The sequence below is a fragment of the Pipistrellus kuhlii genome, unplaced genomic scaffold (genome assembly GCF_014108245.1).
Source record: "Pipistrellus kuhlii isolate mPipKuh1 unplaced genomic scaffold, mPipKuh1.p scaffold_m20_p_28, whole genome shotgun sequence".
NCBI classification, from domain to species: Eukaryota; Metazoa; Chordata; class Mammalia; order Chiroptera; family Vespertilionidae; genus Pipistrellus; species Pipistrellus kuhlii.
The window spans coordinates 223,970-240,933 of record NW_023425527.1 but is presented as its reverse complement, the minus strand read 5'-3'; the positions used below and the strand labels follow the sequence as shown (position 1 = coordinate 240,933).

The following is a 16,964-nucleotide window of genomic DNA, read 5'->3' as shown; positions in this document are numbered from 1 at the left end:
GCTGAGGCTTACACTGCTGGCAGTGGCAGTAGCAGAGGTGTGATGAAGCGTCACCTTCCCCTGATCGCTGGGTAGTCTCCCTCCCCTGAGAACTCCGGGACTGTGAGAGGGGCTGGGCTGAGGAACCCCCCCTCCAGTACATGAATTTTCATGGACTGGGTCTCTAGTCTTATGTATATCTTAAAGAGAATATTAGAGAATATCTTACAAAGTGATACTAACTTTAAATATATCTCAGCAACTAAAAGTAAATTATGTCCATAGATGAAAGTATATTTGCATGGGAATCAGATTTAGTCCATTTACATAAATGGTTTATACATCAAGTAGAAATATACAGTTGTTGTTATCATCACTGTATTTCCTTGATTGCAAGATGCTAGTAATTTAGGTCACATCTTCTTGGTGAAAGAAGAAACAGGCTTACAAAAAATGAGAAGAATGTAGATTCTTACAAACAAGGAAATACTATTTCCCTAAAACCAAAACTTCACACAGTATCCTCAGCAGCCCTTTGGTGGCCATACATGTCTTTCTCTTTCAGTTCCTTGGGTGACTCCTTTAACGTCTCCTCTTGTGCATCTTCAGGACTGTAAGAGAGAAAGTGAGAAAATATATGAATGGCCTGTCAGCTGTGTGCACTAAGCTGATACAAGGGACCAGTGTGAGAAGCAGCAGGAAGGGCACTAGGCTCAGAAGTGGGCTCTGGTCCTGGCTCTGCTACCAACTAGCCACATGCTCTCAGGCAAGTCTGGGCCCTGCTCTGTGCCTCGGTTTCCTCTTAGAGACTGAATAAATATTCTCTAAGGGTCAGCCCATCTGAGAGCAGCTGATGATGTTATATGACAGTGAGCGAGTTCCAGAGGAATCCAATGGAGCACAGGGACATTGCTGGAGATGGAGACTGGAGCAAGGGGCACAGTCATGGGCCTGACCATGTGAGACAGCTTGCAGGCAGAGAGTAGCCAGAGAAGAATTCTGAAGACAAGCTGGACCTGTTTCTACTTGAACCAGTATTTACGATTCAATTTCAATACTTGTTGAACACAAACTATAAGCCAGGACCCACCTAAATCCTCCCATGTTTTCACATTTTTAATCTTTGCAACAATCCTGTGGGGCCAATGGAAAAAGAAAAGTGCATAGGCTTTGACTTTCAGTTGTGACTTCATTAATTCTGTTCTCTAAAATATTTGTTCTCCTTCCAAGCACACAGTAGGCCAGCACTTTTTGGCCCTCCTAATCTGCATAAATGGCCACATACCTGTTTTAACCAGTGAAATATAAGTGAAAGTAAGAAATACACCTTACCTAGTTTCCCTCAATGGAAACATCTTGCAAATATATAGAACAATATCACAACCAAGAAATGGACACCAATATAATCAAGACAGAGGCATTTCCACCACCAATGTTGCCCTTATAGCCATACCTACTTCCCTCCCACTACCCACCTCCTCCTTAACTCCTGGAAACAATTCATTTGTTCTTTGTTTCTATAACTAGAAGCCCGATGCATGAAGATTCAGGTAAGAATGGGCCTTCCTTCCCTGGCTGCTGGCACCGCCTTTGCTCTGGCAGAGCTGCCTTCCCACCTTCTCAGCTGCCCAGAGGCCCAGAGCAGCTGGGGTGGTGCACCCCGCCCCACCCTCGGTGCCTGCATTTGCAAATTAACCCACAATCTTTGTTGGGTTAATGTGCATACTTGCTCCTGATTGGCTGGTGGATATCACAAAGGTACAGTCAATTAGCATGTTACCCTTTTATTAGGTACTAGATTTTATCAAAACTGTTATATAAGTGAAATCATATAAATAACTTTTGGGGAACTGATTTTTACACTCAGCAGAATTCTCTGGAGATTTATCCAAGTTATCACATGTATTAATAGTACATTCTTTTTCCTGGCCGGGTAGCTCAGTTAGCTAGAGCATTGTCTCATTATATCCACATTACACCCAGGTTGTAGGTTTGATCCCCTGACAAGAAACAAAATATTTACAAATAAATGTGTTGTCGTTGTTGTTGTTGCTGTTTAAGAGAGAGGTATTGATGTGAGAGCAGAACATTGATCAGCTGCCGCTACATGTTCCCTACTCGGGATCAAGTCCTCAACCCAGGCATGTGCCTTGACTGGGAATTGAACCAGCAACCTTTCAGTGCATAGGATGACGCCCATCCAACTGAGCCACACCAGCCAGGGCATTGTTCATTCTTTCTTATTGCTGAAGAGAATTCCATAGTATGGTGTATCGCAGCCTATTAAATCATTCCCTTGTCAGATAAAATCTGGGTTTCCAGTTTTTGGCAACAAAAAAAGAAGCTATAATTTTTATGTGTGTATTTTGGGGGGCTTAAGTCTTCATTTCTCTGGGATAAATGCCCAGGAATTATATTATTACTTTTAGTCCCTATGTCAACATTCTCAGTCAAGATTCTTATTTCTATTTTACAAATAGGGAAGAAGAAGAGAGGGCTTGAGAAACCTGACCAAGGTCACACGGACAGAAAGCAGCCAGGATCTGAATCCAGATAATGACTGCCTTTCATGACCACTCACATTCTGAACAAGTCCTAACAAAGCTCATCTGCCAGAGCTAATTTTAGAACATGGGGCTGGTACATTTTAAGATGAGAATATATAAATACGGGATGTTATCACCAATTAACTTTACTTCTATGAGTCTGAGACTGTGAATAAAATAATATCAAATACCTTTGTATAGTTTGGAATTGAGACCTGGTCAAAACCTCAGCATCCTTTCCAAAGCTTTTTCTCATTTGGACCTTTCTTTCACCTGAAAGAATACAGCAAATGCAATTTTTTATTTAATTTTTGCCAACCCGGATTATTATTTTCATTCCCTTCCCTTTCCCTTGGTCTTGTTCAGATGAGAAATAATCTGAATAAACAGAAGTGCTTCCTAATTGGGTTTGGATTGAGTGCCGCAGAAGGGGTTTTTGCTCCGAAAGTTTGTTTTTCTTGCCCAGAGGGGAGAACTCTGACACTCAGAATACAAGCAAGCCATTTCCTGGCCTTCCAATCATAACCACACAGTTATTTTTGGAGACAAATGTTGTTTTGTCTTTTCAGGAAGGCAAACTGATCTGGTTCCTGTCAACAGACACCAGGGGGCGTTGAAACCAAGAACTGTTTGTTCCCTGAAGAGCCCAAATAGAAAAGGCCATTAGCTGAGTATTCCCAGAGTGCTAACTGGGCCTCTTGGCCATCAAAAACCACTTAAGGAGTAGAGCTGGGGTCTTGAATACTAAGGAACTAATTCAACTGTCTTCTGTCCTCCCGGATGCTCAGAGATACTGGGCAGACCTCTGGGGAGACAGGGCCAGTGTCCATTTTCCTTCCCACCGCTGTACCACTGTGGCTTACAGAGAAGGGGGCAGAGCAGCCTGCCCTGCTGGCAAATGCTCATGATCCCCCTGCCATTCCTTAGGTCCCGGTAGTCTGGTGGGCAATGGGGAGGCCCACAAGAACAACGCCACCTTAAGCAGATACCTACGTGCTCTGAAACCCTACTTATCGGTGCAGGCACCTGGGGTTCTTCCTGTGACCCTCTTTCAAATACTAGAAAGCATAAATGAATTCCTAATAAGCACAACTTAGAGCAGGAGGGGGAATTAGAGATTTTAGAGTCTGACCATCTCCTTTACTTTATACAAGGGGACAGTGGAACCTCGGGTGAAGTGACTTGCCCAAGGTCATACAGAAAGAAAAAGAATCAGGCCGAAACCGGTTTGGCTCAGCGGTAGAGCGTCAGTCTGCAGACTGAAAGGTCCCGGGTTCGATTCCGGTCAAGGGCATGTACGTTGGCTGTGGGCACATCCCCAGTAGGGGGTGTTGCAGGAGGCGGCTGGTGGATGTTTCTCTCTCATCGACGTTTCTGGCTCTCTATCTCTCTCCCTTCCTCTCTGTAAAAAATCAATAAGATTATTAAAAAAAAGAAGAAGAAAAAAGAAGTGGGGCTTGGAAGCCAGCACGTGTCCAGTTGTTACCCTTGTTTCATCGCCTGGTATGGAGAGGGTATATATCAGTCCTAGCAGAAAAGGGGGGAGAAAGGGCTGAAAAAAGGAAACGTAGATGTCAGAGGCTTCTCCGTGTACTGCAGATGTTTGGGTGGAACCAGCCCGGTTTTCTGACCTGTCTGCCCCGAACTTCTCTATTCCACTTGACCTTCCAAACATGAGTGGCCATGTGCCGGCCAGGCTCACCCAGAAAGTGATCATGGATGGAGGCTCCTCAAAAGGACGCAGGTGGCCTAAGATCTAGTCTGCGAACTTTTATTTATTTATTTATTTATTTATTTATTTTTATTTTTTCTTTTTAAAGAAGAGGAAGATAGAAATTTCTGGATTTTTTTATTTATTTATTTTTTCTTTTTTTTTATTGATTTTTTACAGAGAAGAGGAGAGAGATATAGAGAGCTAGAAACGTTGATGAGAGACAAACATCGACCAGCTGCCTCTTGCACACCCCCTACCGGGGATGTGCCCGCAACCAATGTACATGCCCTTGACCGGAATCGAACCTAGGACCTTTCAGTCCACAGACTGACGCTCTACCGCTGAGCCAATCCGGTTTCGGCTGGATTTTTTTTTTTTAATATATTTTATTGATTTTGTACAGAGAGGAAGGGAGAGAGAGTTAGAAACATCGATGAGAGAGAGTCATCGATCAGCTGCCTCTTGCACACCCCCTACTGGGGATATGCCCGCAACCAAGGTACATACCCTTGACCGGAATCGAACCCGGGGCCCTTTAGTCCCCAAGCCGACGCTCTATCCATTGAGCCAAACCAGTTTCGGCTAGTCTGTGAACTTTTAATACTTATTATCCTGAGAATTTAACTGTTCATCTAAAACAGGGCGGGGATCTTATTTCTGCCAAAGGCTATCTGGATATTTATAACATCATTCACTTAATATAAATTTCTGTTGCTATGAAAAAGGCTCCTAGATTTATTGGATTTCTAGTCCACCTGAAATTGCCCTGGCAGGGCCAGATCAAATGATTTCCAGGGCTGGATCCGGTTAGAGATGGGAGCGGGGGTGTGCAGCAGTAGGGAGAGGAGTTCACAGCTCAAGCCCGCCCTGGCTGGCTGGTGGCAGTGTTGAGACATGATTGTGGATAGCTATATGGCTTGATAGGTGGATAACTCTGGTTTTAAAACAGATGGTTACATACCTTAAACAAGCATACAAAAGTATACAATTTTTAAATGTCTGTATGAGAATCAGTGGTTCACTTATATCTTGTCTTGTGCCACATCAGGCTGCTGATCCAAGGTTAACTTGCCACGTAACAGAAAGCAGCTGCTAAGCTATATAGAACCGAAGCCGTCCCAAGCGGAGGATGTTATGCTGCTGACTCTGCACTACTGGCTGTTACTCTCTACTAAGATGCCAAGCAAAGGAAAACGACGGTGAAACTGCCTTTTGGAGTGGAGAAGGACATAGAAACCAAGTTCTAGTTTTGGTTGGGTCAATAACTAGCCCTGTGGGCTGGGCAAATCCTTCAGGTGAGCTCAGCAAAGATAAATGAACGCCTAGTATATGCCGCCATGAAGAAGCCTTAAGTCTAGTGAAAGACTAGAGTAAAAAAAGAAACAACTTCAACACATTCCATAGGAACTCAAGGGGAGGTGTGAATAACATGGATGTCTTGAGGCAGGTGAGGGGCAAGAGATTCATTCTAATGAAAGAATATCACTGAGCCTACGTTTTCTGATTTGTAAAATGAAAGGCCTGGAGACATTATCTCTAAGGACCACTTCAACTCCAAACATCCGTATTTCGTATTTCGACACAAAGTGAAGGCAAGTGTTTATCCAAGGAATCTGCCCTAAAGGCTATTACCAGAGACTTGACATTGAGAAAATGCATCTTGTATTCCTTCTAAGTCCTCTTCTATGGGACTTGAGGTCTACAAAAGAAAGAAAGGAGGCTCAGTGGAAGCAGACATATCATCAAAAGGTTGAGAGAGAATTTCCAGATGTCCTTAAATCTTGAAAATGGTTTCATAAGATTCCTGCATATTTCACAGGAAAAGAAAAAGCCTGCTTTGCAGACACTAGTACTTACCTGAACTATATGTTCCTCCTCAACAAGGCCTTCCCCCACCTTCCACTGCAATGTGACCTCCCCTTCATCATTATACCCTCCTCTCCCCGACTTTCCTACAAAGATGTTCTGATTCCTGGGAGCATTATCAGAAGAGCCAAAGAGCTGGAAAAATGGCCCAGACTGCAAAGCTACTCCGTGGGATAAGAAGTCAGAACAGCCGAAACCGGTTTGGCTCAGTGGATAGAGCGTCGGCCTGCGGACTGAAGGGTCCCAGGTTCGATTCTGGTCAAGGGCATGTACCTAGGCTGCGGGCATGTACCTAGGCTGCGGGCACATCCCCGGTAAGGGGTTGTGCAAGAAGCAACTGGTCAATGTTTCTCTCTCATCAACGTTTCTAGCTCTCTATCCCTCTTCCTTCATCTCTGTAAAAATCAATAAAATATATATATATTTTTTTTTAAAAGAAGTCAGAACACTGGTTCCTTTGAAGGGAGGCAGTGATGGGGGGGAGGCACAAAGTGGGTCTTTTCTGGAACCAGTAATGTTCTGTTTCTTGACCTGGGTGCTGGTTACATGTATGTATTCACTTTGTGAAAGTTCATGAGCTGAACACTTAAGATCTGTGTACTTTATGTTATACTTTTATGTATGTATATATATTAATATATATATATACATACACACACACTCTGTATATATACATATATATCATTTTATTAAAGATTTTCAGCCCCAGCTGGTTTAGCTCAGTGGATAGAGCATCAGCCTGTGGACTGAAGGATCCCAGGTTCTATTCTGGCTCTGCTGGGTTGTGGGCTCAATCCCCAGTGGGGGGCCTGCAGGAGGCAGCCAATCAATGATTCTCTCATCACTTATGTCTCTCTCTCTCTCTCTCTCTCTCTCTCCCCCCCCCCTTTTTTTCTGAAATCAATAAAAACATATATATATATTTTTTTTAAAAATCTTCACAATGTCCCAGCCGGCTCACAGTAAAATCAAGAACATTTAAATGATTAGTAATAGAAATTGTTCTGAGTTTCCAAAAGCGCAGACAAGTGGAAGTAATGCTTTTTGATGTATCACTGAACTCTTGTCAGTCAAATGTTGTGACTGACATAGATGATCTTCCCTTTCCTCTACCCCACCTTCCATACTGATAAAAGATTAGTGAGGAGATAGGTAGAAATTATATAAGTAAATCCAATGAGTTTCATTTTATAAAAGAAAAGTAGAGGCTCGGTGCACAAACTTCATGCACAGGGGAGGGGAGCCCTCAGCCCAACCTGCATCCTCTCCAATCTGGAACCCTCAGGAGAAGTCCTACTGACAGCTTAGGCCTGCTCCCATGATTCTTTGCTCTCTTGGGGGCCTGCTTGCCCCTCGCTGTGGAGAGGGCTAAAAGAACTGGAGGGCTCCGGCAGGACTGAAGGGATTAGGTGCCACCATCTTGTGGCTAGGGGCACCGCCATCTTTGTGACTGAGTAATGGTCAATTTTCATATTCCCTCTTTATTATATAGGATTATTATATAGGATACTCTGTACAAAAGGTTCTTGCTAAAGCTAGATTCCAGAAAAAACCTAGTGTGCTAGACATTCTCACATTCACTGAGGGACCCTTGAAATAATTCTGGCTCTCCCTCCATGGAAGTCCAGTAGGCCAGGGCTAATTCCCTACAGCTATGATCACCAGTTCTTCTTTACACAGAAAAATAATAGCAGATCCTTTTTCTGCCCCCAGAAAGAATATGTGAGTTACATAAAATAAAGAATAGTGCTTTGAAAAAAGTACATTGTGTTGTATAAATAAATTCAGGGACCATGCATTTGGGAAAAACTCCATTTGACTTTCCATTCTCAAGTCTTATTTTTCAGATTTTCTTCGAAGTGCATGAAAATACTGATTAAGTTGACATTACTTTTATATGTAAGCTATTTTTCCTCAATAGAAATAATTTAAAAGGAATAAGGCACCCACTGGCATGGCTTAGTGGTTGAGCTTCAACCTATGAACTGACAGATCACAGTTCAATTTCTGGTCAAGGGCACATGCCTGGATTATGTGCTTGATCCCCAGTAGGGGGTATGCAGGAGATAGCCAATCAATGATCTTCTCTCATCATTGATGTTTCTATCTCTCTCTCCCTCTCCCTTCCTCTCTGAAATCAATAAAAAAAAAAATTTAAGAAAAAGGTGATGGAGAAAGCTGAAAATGTGCCTTACTCTGAACTATAAATTCTTACCTCTAGAGCTAAGTTTTCTTGAGCAGTTGGGGAATAAAAATATTCACTGTCTGGTGTAAAAAATTCATCTCTTATGTCCTCCGAAGACTCTGGTGAACCAATTGATGGCCAGGGCTGATCCTATTGGTAATGTAGGACATTGCTTTTAAGTTGGTGTTCATGGTAAAGAAATCCCTTTACAGAGGGATACAGTGTTAGTAACAGGGTATCTAACATTACCCAGCAGTTAGGGTGACCCTCTCTGAGCTGGCCCTTCCTGCCTGCTTGAACACCTGCCTCTCCCCTCCTTCCCCACCATGAGCTGTAAACAGAAGGACTATCTTGAGTCTCAATGAAGGGGGAAAGGGTCGGGCAACCTTTCTGCTCCAAAATTCTCAGAAAGAAGAAAGGCCTTAGACAACTCAAGCTGAGGACTGAATTTAAGTACCCCGATACTCAAGCTCACAGCCGCAGTCCAATCCTCCAGATGAAAAGGCTGAGACTGCTCAGAACTGGGGAGTCCCTCGGGTGTTGTTACAGTTTAAGCAGGGGGGGAGGGGCGCAGCATGATCTTTAAAATAGTAATGCAACCTCAATAGTCAAAGCAAAAAATTATTTTTTAATTATTTTTTGTTAATCCTCACCCAAGGATATTTTTTTCATTAATTTTTAGAGAGAGAACCAGGACTCAGTTCATGCGTCAATGTTCAACTACTGAGCCACACGGGCCAAGCCCCCAAATTAAAAATGTTAATATACTAACAGTTATTTCTTCAGCATCTCTGCTCCACCCCTTCCTTTTCTGCTCATTTCTCTACAGGCCTGATCCCTCCATGGCAGGCAACTGGCACCTTTCCTCACCTTCAATCATGCCTTTGCAGAGGTTTTGTGGTTTATTTCCTTGGACAATGCTTTTGCCACATATTTCCTCTTCCTGGGCACTCAGTATCTGCTCTCCTTACCTCTCATATCAAATTGAAACTTCTGACAAGCCTGACCTCCCATACCTTCCCTACTTCCCTGACAGATCTGCTTCTCTAGCCAGGCTTGTAATAGAAGGAATAAATTATCCTGTGAGTGGTTTATGTGCAGTGTTAAAATACAGTAGGAAGTTCTTTTAAAGACCTAAAATGTTATCACAATTGTATTTTTATAATGTTTCATTCTCAACTGTTATTTATTCTTTAAGTGATTCTGGCCCCATTCAATGATGATAAAAAAAATTTTTGGTTTCTTAGGCTGGACTGTGGCCCAATTGCAGGCTTCAAGGACATGTTAAACCCCTGAAGCAAAACTGTAACCTCAATGTGAATGCTAGGAAATGACTGAACCCACAGATCCTGCTGAGGCGCAGTTGTCAGGCATAAACATATTCCTTCCACTGAGTTGAGAGTGGAATTTGGGTCTTAGAGGACATCCAGGTGAAGGTGCTCCCATCATAATCCTGTTCTTGATTTTCCTTCTCCAAACGGGCCTCAGTCACCTGCTGGGCCGCCAGCTCTGGTATCTAACCCATGCTGTATTTCCAATTGGTCATATCCACCCAACTAGATGGGAAGCTCAAGAGCCAGAGCTGAATCTGACAGTTGTATGCGTTCCCACCAAGCTCTGAGAGACAACGCTTTGAATTGAACTGACTCAAAGAGTAAAGCACGGGGAGATAAAGACTTCTTCATTCACATCAGAGACATAAAGGCACACACAAGAAAGTACTACCTCAGATATTATTTCCATATCATAATACATAGCAACACCTTATTTCTACTTTATTAGGTCCTTGGATTCAACGTGGCTCTCTGATATTACTTACACTGCAAGATTTCCCAGTGACCACAGATGCTTCAGAACATGCTTGAAAGACTTCAGTATGCTCTGGCTCCTCACTCTTTCTGGGGGATGGGTGACTGATACCTAATGATCATAACACAACCAAGGCCATAGTCATTCTGAGGTATTCAGATGGCATAAAAGGGCGAAGGGCAGAGTGAGAGAAGAGATGCATGCATATTCTGCTAAGCCACATCTCATGTGGCCTGGTCAGGTTCAGTCTAGACAAGGAGTGGGGAACCTTGTTTCTGCCAAGGGCCATTTGGATACTTATAACATCATTCACAGGCCGTACAAAATTATCAACTTAAACATCAGCCGGCTATATTTGGTCAAACATTTAATTAACTCACCCCTCATGCCTTGGCAGGGCCAGACCAAATGGTTTCATGAGCCTTATATGGCCCATGGGCCAGATTCCCTACCTCTGGTCTAGAGAGTGGAGACTGTTAGTATAGCCTGGCCCCAACATGCATCTCTGGGTCATCCACCCAGTCAAATATGGGGCTTGACAAGCTCTAAAAAGTACAACAAAAATACACCCCTAAGCTAATAGATTTTCTCCCTAAAATAGATGATCATTTTAGATGTACCTTTCTTTGACTTATAAACAACTGTGAAATAACATCCTATGCCTTGATTGCAAGCAAATTTCCAGGTGGAAATACACATCCTACAGTTTTAACGTAGAAATCTATAAAGTGATGATAGCCCAAAGTTCTTCTGGCACAGACTCTCTGAGAGCCAGTGGAATTTTTCCAGCTTAAAGTGCAATGCAAAGAAATGGGCAGTAGGAAGGGCTGTCCACCACTGCCCTCAGGTAAGAAAGGCTCAGTTCCTTGCTAGGTTACACCCCACCCCGGATTCAGTGCATGGGGATTATTTTACATCATCTGAAAAAATGGTTCTTTTCCAGCAGTACAAAAACTCATGCGTCTCCGGATTTCTTTACCTATGGGAGGGACAGTGGGATCAAAAGGATATGTTGCTTTCCCATGAAAAGCAGGGTTCCCAGACACTGGGGAAGGAGAGGAACAAGCAAAGGAAATATTCCAGGAGGTTTTCTTAATTTTGAGAGCTGACTATGTGAGAGTTTACCTATCCCAAGTCCTCCAACTGAACTTACTGGGGAAGCTTCCAGGCTGTCTGCCATGCTGGTTGTCCTCACGGTTACCACTGTCTGTTTTGTCACGCTTGCCATTTCCTCCGGGCGCATTTTCCCTGGAATTCTCTCCAGCACGCCGCCAAGTCACATTCTTAGGGTCCCTAATGGAAGGCTGCAGCAAGGGATCAGGCTTGTTTTCAGCCTTATTCTCGAAAGTCGAGCTACTCTGAGGATGCCAAGGAGGGACAGCCAGCTGCCCAGTAGCTGCTTTCTCCGCCATTTTTTTAACCTCAACTGGATACAAAAGAAAGTTGTTATTTAAAACAGCACCATGGACATAGGAAACAAAAGCTTTTATTTTTTTATTTTTTTATTTTTATTTTTTTTAATATATTTTATTGATTTTATACAGAGAGGAAGGGAGAGAGATAGAGAGTCAGACACATCGATGAGAGAGAATCATCGATCAGCTGCCTCCTGCACACCCCCTACTGGGGATATGCCCGCAACCAAGGTACATGCCCTTGACCGGAATCGAACCCGGGACCTCTCAGTCCCCAAGCCGACGCTCTATCCATTGAGCCAAACCGGTCTCAGCAAAGCTTTTATTCTTAAAAGAGCTATATAATACTTATATAGCTCATATTGTCACAAAAATATGCCTCTTTAGAATTGCATCACCTGTAGCTTACCCTGTTTTTGCTTGAAGAGGGGAGAGAATTAATGACAGAGTAAATAAAGGGCAAGAGAATTTCAGTTATCAAGAAACCAAGAGAGTGGCATAGGTAAACACTTAAACTGCTGCCTTGCACAACAATTTCAAAACTACAACTAAAAGACAAAACAGACATCATCCAGAAACACAGGAAGGCTGGCTGAGTGGAAATTCTACAACTGGAAGGAAAGAGAAAAGTACACTGAGACTCAGAGGAACTGCAGAAGGCAGAGATACCAAGGTGCGTGCAGAGAGGGCGGTAACTGAGTACGCAGCTGGCTTTCTCAAGTGGGAGAAAGACAAAAGCTCCTGACTACACTGAACTCCATTCCTGGTGAGACTCTGGGGACCCAGACTCATTCGGGGAGAAACTGGACTGTCTGGCAGCAGGCAGAACTCAAGAGCAGCTTTCTCTCAGAGGTGCTTGCGATTACCACAGGATACTGAGACACAGGGGCCTATTAGGGTAGGGCTGATGGGAAACCAATGCTGTCTGCTCTGCCCCAAGACTCTGCCCCACCCAAGCTGAGCACAGAGGCTTTTGCAAGTCTTATCTCATAAGGGTGTTTCCAGCACAGAAGTTCTCCCAGTGTACACACAGCTGATCCTCACAGCCTATTGGCCTGGAGGTCAATTCTCCTAGTGATACCAACAATAATCAAGGCTTAACTACAAGACTGTGCACACAGCCCACAAAGGAGTGCACCAAGAGTGTCTACCTCAGGTAACTGGGGAGGCTGAACCACTGGGCCTTATAGGACACCTACCACACAAAGCTACTCTACCAACTCAGCAAAGCGGCCAAAATGTGGAGACAAAGAAACAGATCACAAAGGAAAGAAATGGAGGAAAGCAAACAACTGGATATAGAGTTCAAAACCACGGTTATAAGGTTTTTTAAGAATTTCCTAGAAAAGGCCGATAAATTTAGTGAGACACTCGAGGATATGAAAAAGGACCTACCAGAAATTAAGCATACACTGACTGAAAAAAATATTATGCAGAGATCTAACAGCAGACTAGAGGATGTCTGTGTTTTCATTCCATATGTTCTATATACTTTTGCTAATGTACGTAGCGTTAGTGGTTTAAAAAAAAAAAAAAAAAGCATAAACATTGTGCCTAGCTAATTTGACTCAGAGGTAGAGCGTCAGCCTGCGGACTGAAGGGTCCTGGGTTCAATTCCAGTCAAGGGCATGTGCCTGGATTTCGGGTTCAATCTCCAGTGAGGGAGGGGAGGAGTAGTATGTGCAAGAGGCAGCCGATCAATGATTCTCTCTCATCATTGATGTTTCTGTCTCTCTTTTCTTCTCCCTTCCTCTATGAAATTAATAAAAATATTTTTAAAGGCATGGACATCATATCCTTTTAAGCTTACAAAATAAAACTGATACAAAAGGATAATGCCCATAGGATATGTGAAAGTGATACTGTAGGGTTTCTAAGTTAATAATGGTATATATCAAATATTCATATTGTGCATGTTTACTATACTTGTTATGTAATTTACATCCATATATAACAGAAACATTTCTTATATGGTCTAGAAGTGAAAAAAAGCATTTCTCTTCTGCAGTTAGTAATCAGAAAGGCTTTGCTTTTAAAATGGAACAAGTTAACAGAAGAAAAGAATGTGGAAGGATAGTGCAGTATAGGCTGTGTACTTAAGAGATAACAACAGGTTAGAAATATACCTTAAATTTCATTTTGTCCAACAGAACCCATGACTTTATACTCACTTTTCCATTTTGAGTGTACCTTTCCAATATCTTCATTATTTCTTGACTTTGTATTATATCTTTCAGAAGACACAGATTCCACGTTGACCCTAAATTGTATAGGTTTTTTGAAGGGGGAGGGGAGCAGGGTGGACACAAACACATCAGTTTGCTGAACTCCACAACCTTAGCCCACCAGCCCACCCAGAGGACTGAACCATTCCTGGGGTTGCATTGACTCCCATTAGCCACCAGAGGGCGCCAGACTCTCCAACATTAAGCTAGCAAGACTCCTTACCTGGCAGAGTCCTGAACAGGGCTGGCTGTCACTGGAGGTCCCTTTGGGTGGTTTGACATCGTGAAGAGTGAACTATGTGAACTATTCAGCTGTGTCACTTTGGCTTGGGCACTGGGCTCTCTAGGATGTCCCTGGCTAAGAAATGAAAGGACTGAGTTAAAAGGTTTCTTGGTTCTTTTTTAATTTCCAAATTCAGATTTCAAGTGCTCTTGGGAGATTTTCAGAAGTAGAAGAAACCAATTAAAATACAGTTTCACCAGACAAAACCCTTGTCCTTAGGCTTCTGCAAAATCCCTCTTCCCCTCACTGCCACAGAACACAAGTGAGGGCTCAGGGACTGCTCCTGCCCTTCCATCAGAATTCTCTGGTCACAGGCCCACCTACACATCAGTGAAAGCACAAGAACTAACATTTGTAAAGATAGACTTAAGGCACCAGGGATCTTAAAGACATTCGAGATCTCCAGCCTCGCTTCATTGACTTCTGGACCTGACCTGCCCCTGGCTGTCTGACTTTCCACAAACTTCACTCTGTCTGGGCCAAGCAAGACTTTCTCATCTGCAAAACAAGGGAGTCTCTTTTCCTCTAAATATCCCCTGATTGTGTATTTTTTTTAAAATATATTTTATTGATTTTGTACAGAGAGGAAGGGAGAGAGATAGAGAGTTAGAAACTTCGATGAGAGAGAGTCATCGATCAGCTGCCTTTTGCACACCCCCTACTGGGGATCTGCCCACAACCAAGGTACGTGCCCTTGACCGGAATCGAACCTGGGACCTTTCAGTCCGCAGACCGATGCTCTACCACTGAGCCAAACCGGTTTTGGCAAGAATGCCCTCTTTTCCCACCGCGCAGGCAGCAGAGAAACTGTTGGCATCGGAAAGTTCAGAGCTGATCAGCTCCTTGAAAGAGCAATTTGGCAACAGCTGTCAAGAATCTTTAAGACATTCAAACCCTTGACTTTGTTTCTGGGAATCTATCAAGAACCTAACCCCAAATGCAGAAAAAGCTTTATTGACAAGTCATTATGGCCCTATTCATAACAGAAAAAGTAATGAAACAACGGGGGAAATTCAACAATTTCTAAGTAAGTTTACATTACAAGGATGCTTTTAATAACTAGGATAACATGTTCTAATGTAAAGTGAAATATCAGGGTAAATACCATTATAATTGAAATAATATAATCAGGATACAATCAAAATATATGCATGTATTATAAAATTGTACACCTGAAATTTATATTATTAATCAATGTTACCTTTTTAAAAATATATATATTTTATTCATTTTTTACAGAGAGGAAGGGAGAGAGAGAGAGAAAGCTAGAAACATCGATGAGAGAAACATCGACCAGCTGCCTCTTGCACCCCCCTACCGGGGATGTGCCTGCAACCAATGTACATGTCCTTGACAGGAATCAAACCTGGGACCTTTCAGTCCGCAGACCGACGCTCTACCACTGAGCCAAACCGGTATCAGCAATGTTACCTTTTTTAAATACATATCTTTATTGATTTCACAGAGGAAGGGAGAGGGAGAGAAACATCAATAATGAGAGAGAATCATTGATTGCTGCCTCCTGCACACTTCCTACTGGGGTTTGAGCCCGCAATCCAGGCATGTGCCCTTGGCTAGAATCGAACCTGGGACCCTCAGTCCGCAGGCCAAAACTATCCACCGAGTCAGTCCAGCTGGGGCTCTATGTTACCTTAATAAATTTAATTTTAAAAATACATACACATGTATATAATTTTTTTTAAGTATACAAAAAAGACTAGGTGGACTGTTAGCTTTGGTCTGTTTTTTGTTCTTTTGGAGGAAGAGGATGGAGCTGAGCAGAGAAGGCCACAACCATAGTTTAGCTTTGTTATCTAATGGCTATACTGGAACCCCATCTGCTTCTATCAATGACGTGAATGCTAAACCTTCTGATGCCAGGGAGGTGGTTTTTCAATAATTCCCTTCTTGGACCCAGCCAATTTTGTTCAGTGGTTAGAGTGCCAGCCCATGGACTGAAGGGTCTTGGGTTCAATTGGTTGCAGGCTCCATCCCCAGCCGTGGGCATGTGCAGGAGGCAACCAATTGATGTGTCTGTCTCACATTGATGTTTCTGTCTCTCCCACTCCGTTCCACTCTCCCTCAAAATCAATAGAAAAAATCCTCAAGTGAGAATTAACATATAATGATAATTCTTCCCTTCTTAAAGATAAAATATAGCCGAAATCGGTTTGGCTCAGTGGATAGAGTGTTGGCCTGCAGACTGAAGGGTCCCAGATTCGGTTCTGGTCAAGGGTTATGTAACTTGGTTGCGAGCACATCTCCAGTGGGGGGGTTGCAGGAGGTAGCTGATCGATGTTTCTAACTCTCTATTCCTCTCCCTTCCTCTCTGTAAAAACACACACACACACACACACACACACACAAAATATATATATATATTTTTTAAATATGTATTTTATTGATTTTGTACAGAGAGGAAGGGAGAGAGATAGAGAGTTAGAAACATCGATGAGAGTCATCGATCAGCTGCCTCTTGCACACCCCCTACTGAGAATGTGCCTGCAACCAAGGTACATGCCCTGGACCGGAATTGAACCAGGGACCTTTCAATCTGCAGGCCGACGCTCTATCCACTGAGCCGAACCGGTCTTGGCTAAAATCTATTTTTTTAAAAAGATAAAATATACTAAACTAAAATGTCTGGGCATTTTCTTTGATTCTCCCTTACTGTACATATTTACCAACAGGAAAGGAGCAGCAGACTGTTGTCATTAGTCTCAGTCACCACTGGGGGAGAGACTAAAGTCTTTCTTCTAGTACTAATTTCAAAGCTGTAGATAAATGCTGTCATTTAACCAAAGAAAAGGAAAACCAAAATTGACATACTAACCTATCTTGAAAAACATTTAATGCTCTTTTAATAATTACCCTGATGCAAAATAAATTCGCTTTGCCTAAGTTCTTAAAAGCCCAGGGTACACATATGCTCTTTTTCCAGT

The 16,964-nt window shown here is 42.8% G+C and overlaps 1 protein-coding gene across 2 annotated transcripts in view; it reads right to left on the bottom strand.

The window, feature by feature from the left end:
• TEX14 (testis expressed 14, intercellular bridge forming factor) overlaps window positions 1-16,964 on the bottom strand; it is a 65,434-nt gene that overhangs the window by 19,213 nt on the left and 29,257 nt on the right. Inside the window, exons 15-22 of one of the 2 annotated variants that reach the window (XM_036454183.2) lie at window positions 13,963-14,097; window positions 13,686-13,774; window positions 11,253-11,525; window positions 10,110-10,210; window positions 8,321-8,440; window positions 5,872-5,938; window positions 2,717-2,798; window positions 528-590 (exon numbers count right to left, since the gene is read on the bottom strand). In XM_036454183.2, coding sequence (XP_036310076.2) covers window positions 528-590; window positions 2,717-2,798; window positions 5,872-5,938; window positions 8,321-8,440; window positions 10,110-10,210; window positions 11,253-11,525; window positions 13,686-13,774; window positions 13,963-14,097 — 930 coding nt within the window. The remainder of the gene's footprint in view (window positions 1-527; window positions 591-2,716; window positions 2,799-5,871; window positions 5,939-8,320; window positions 8,441-10,109; window positions 10,211-11,252; window positions 11,526-13,685; window positions 13,775-13,962; window positions 14,098-16,964) is intronic. The other variant, XM_045587310.1, reaches the window with a different exon arrangement.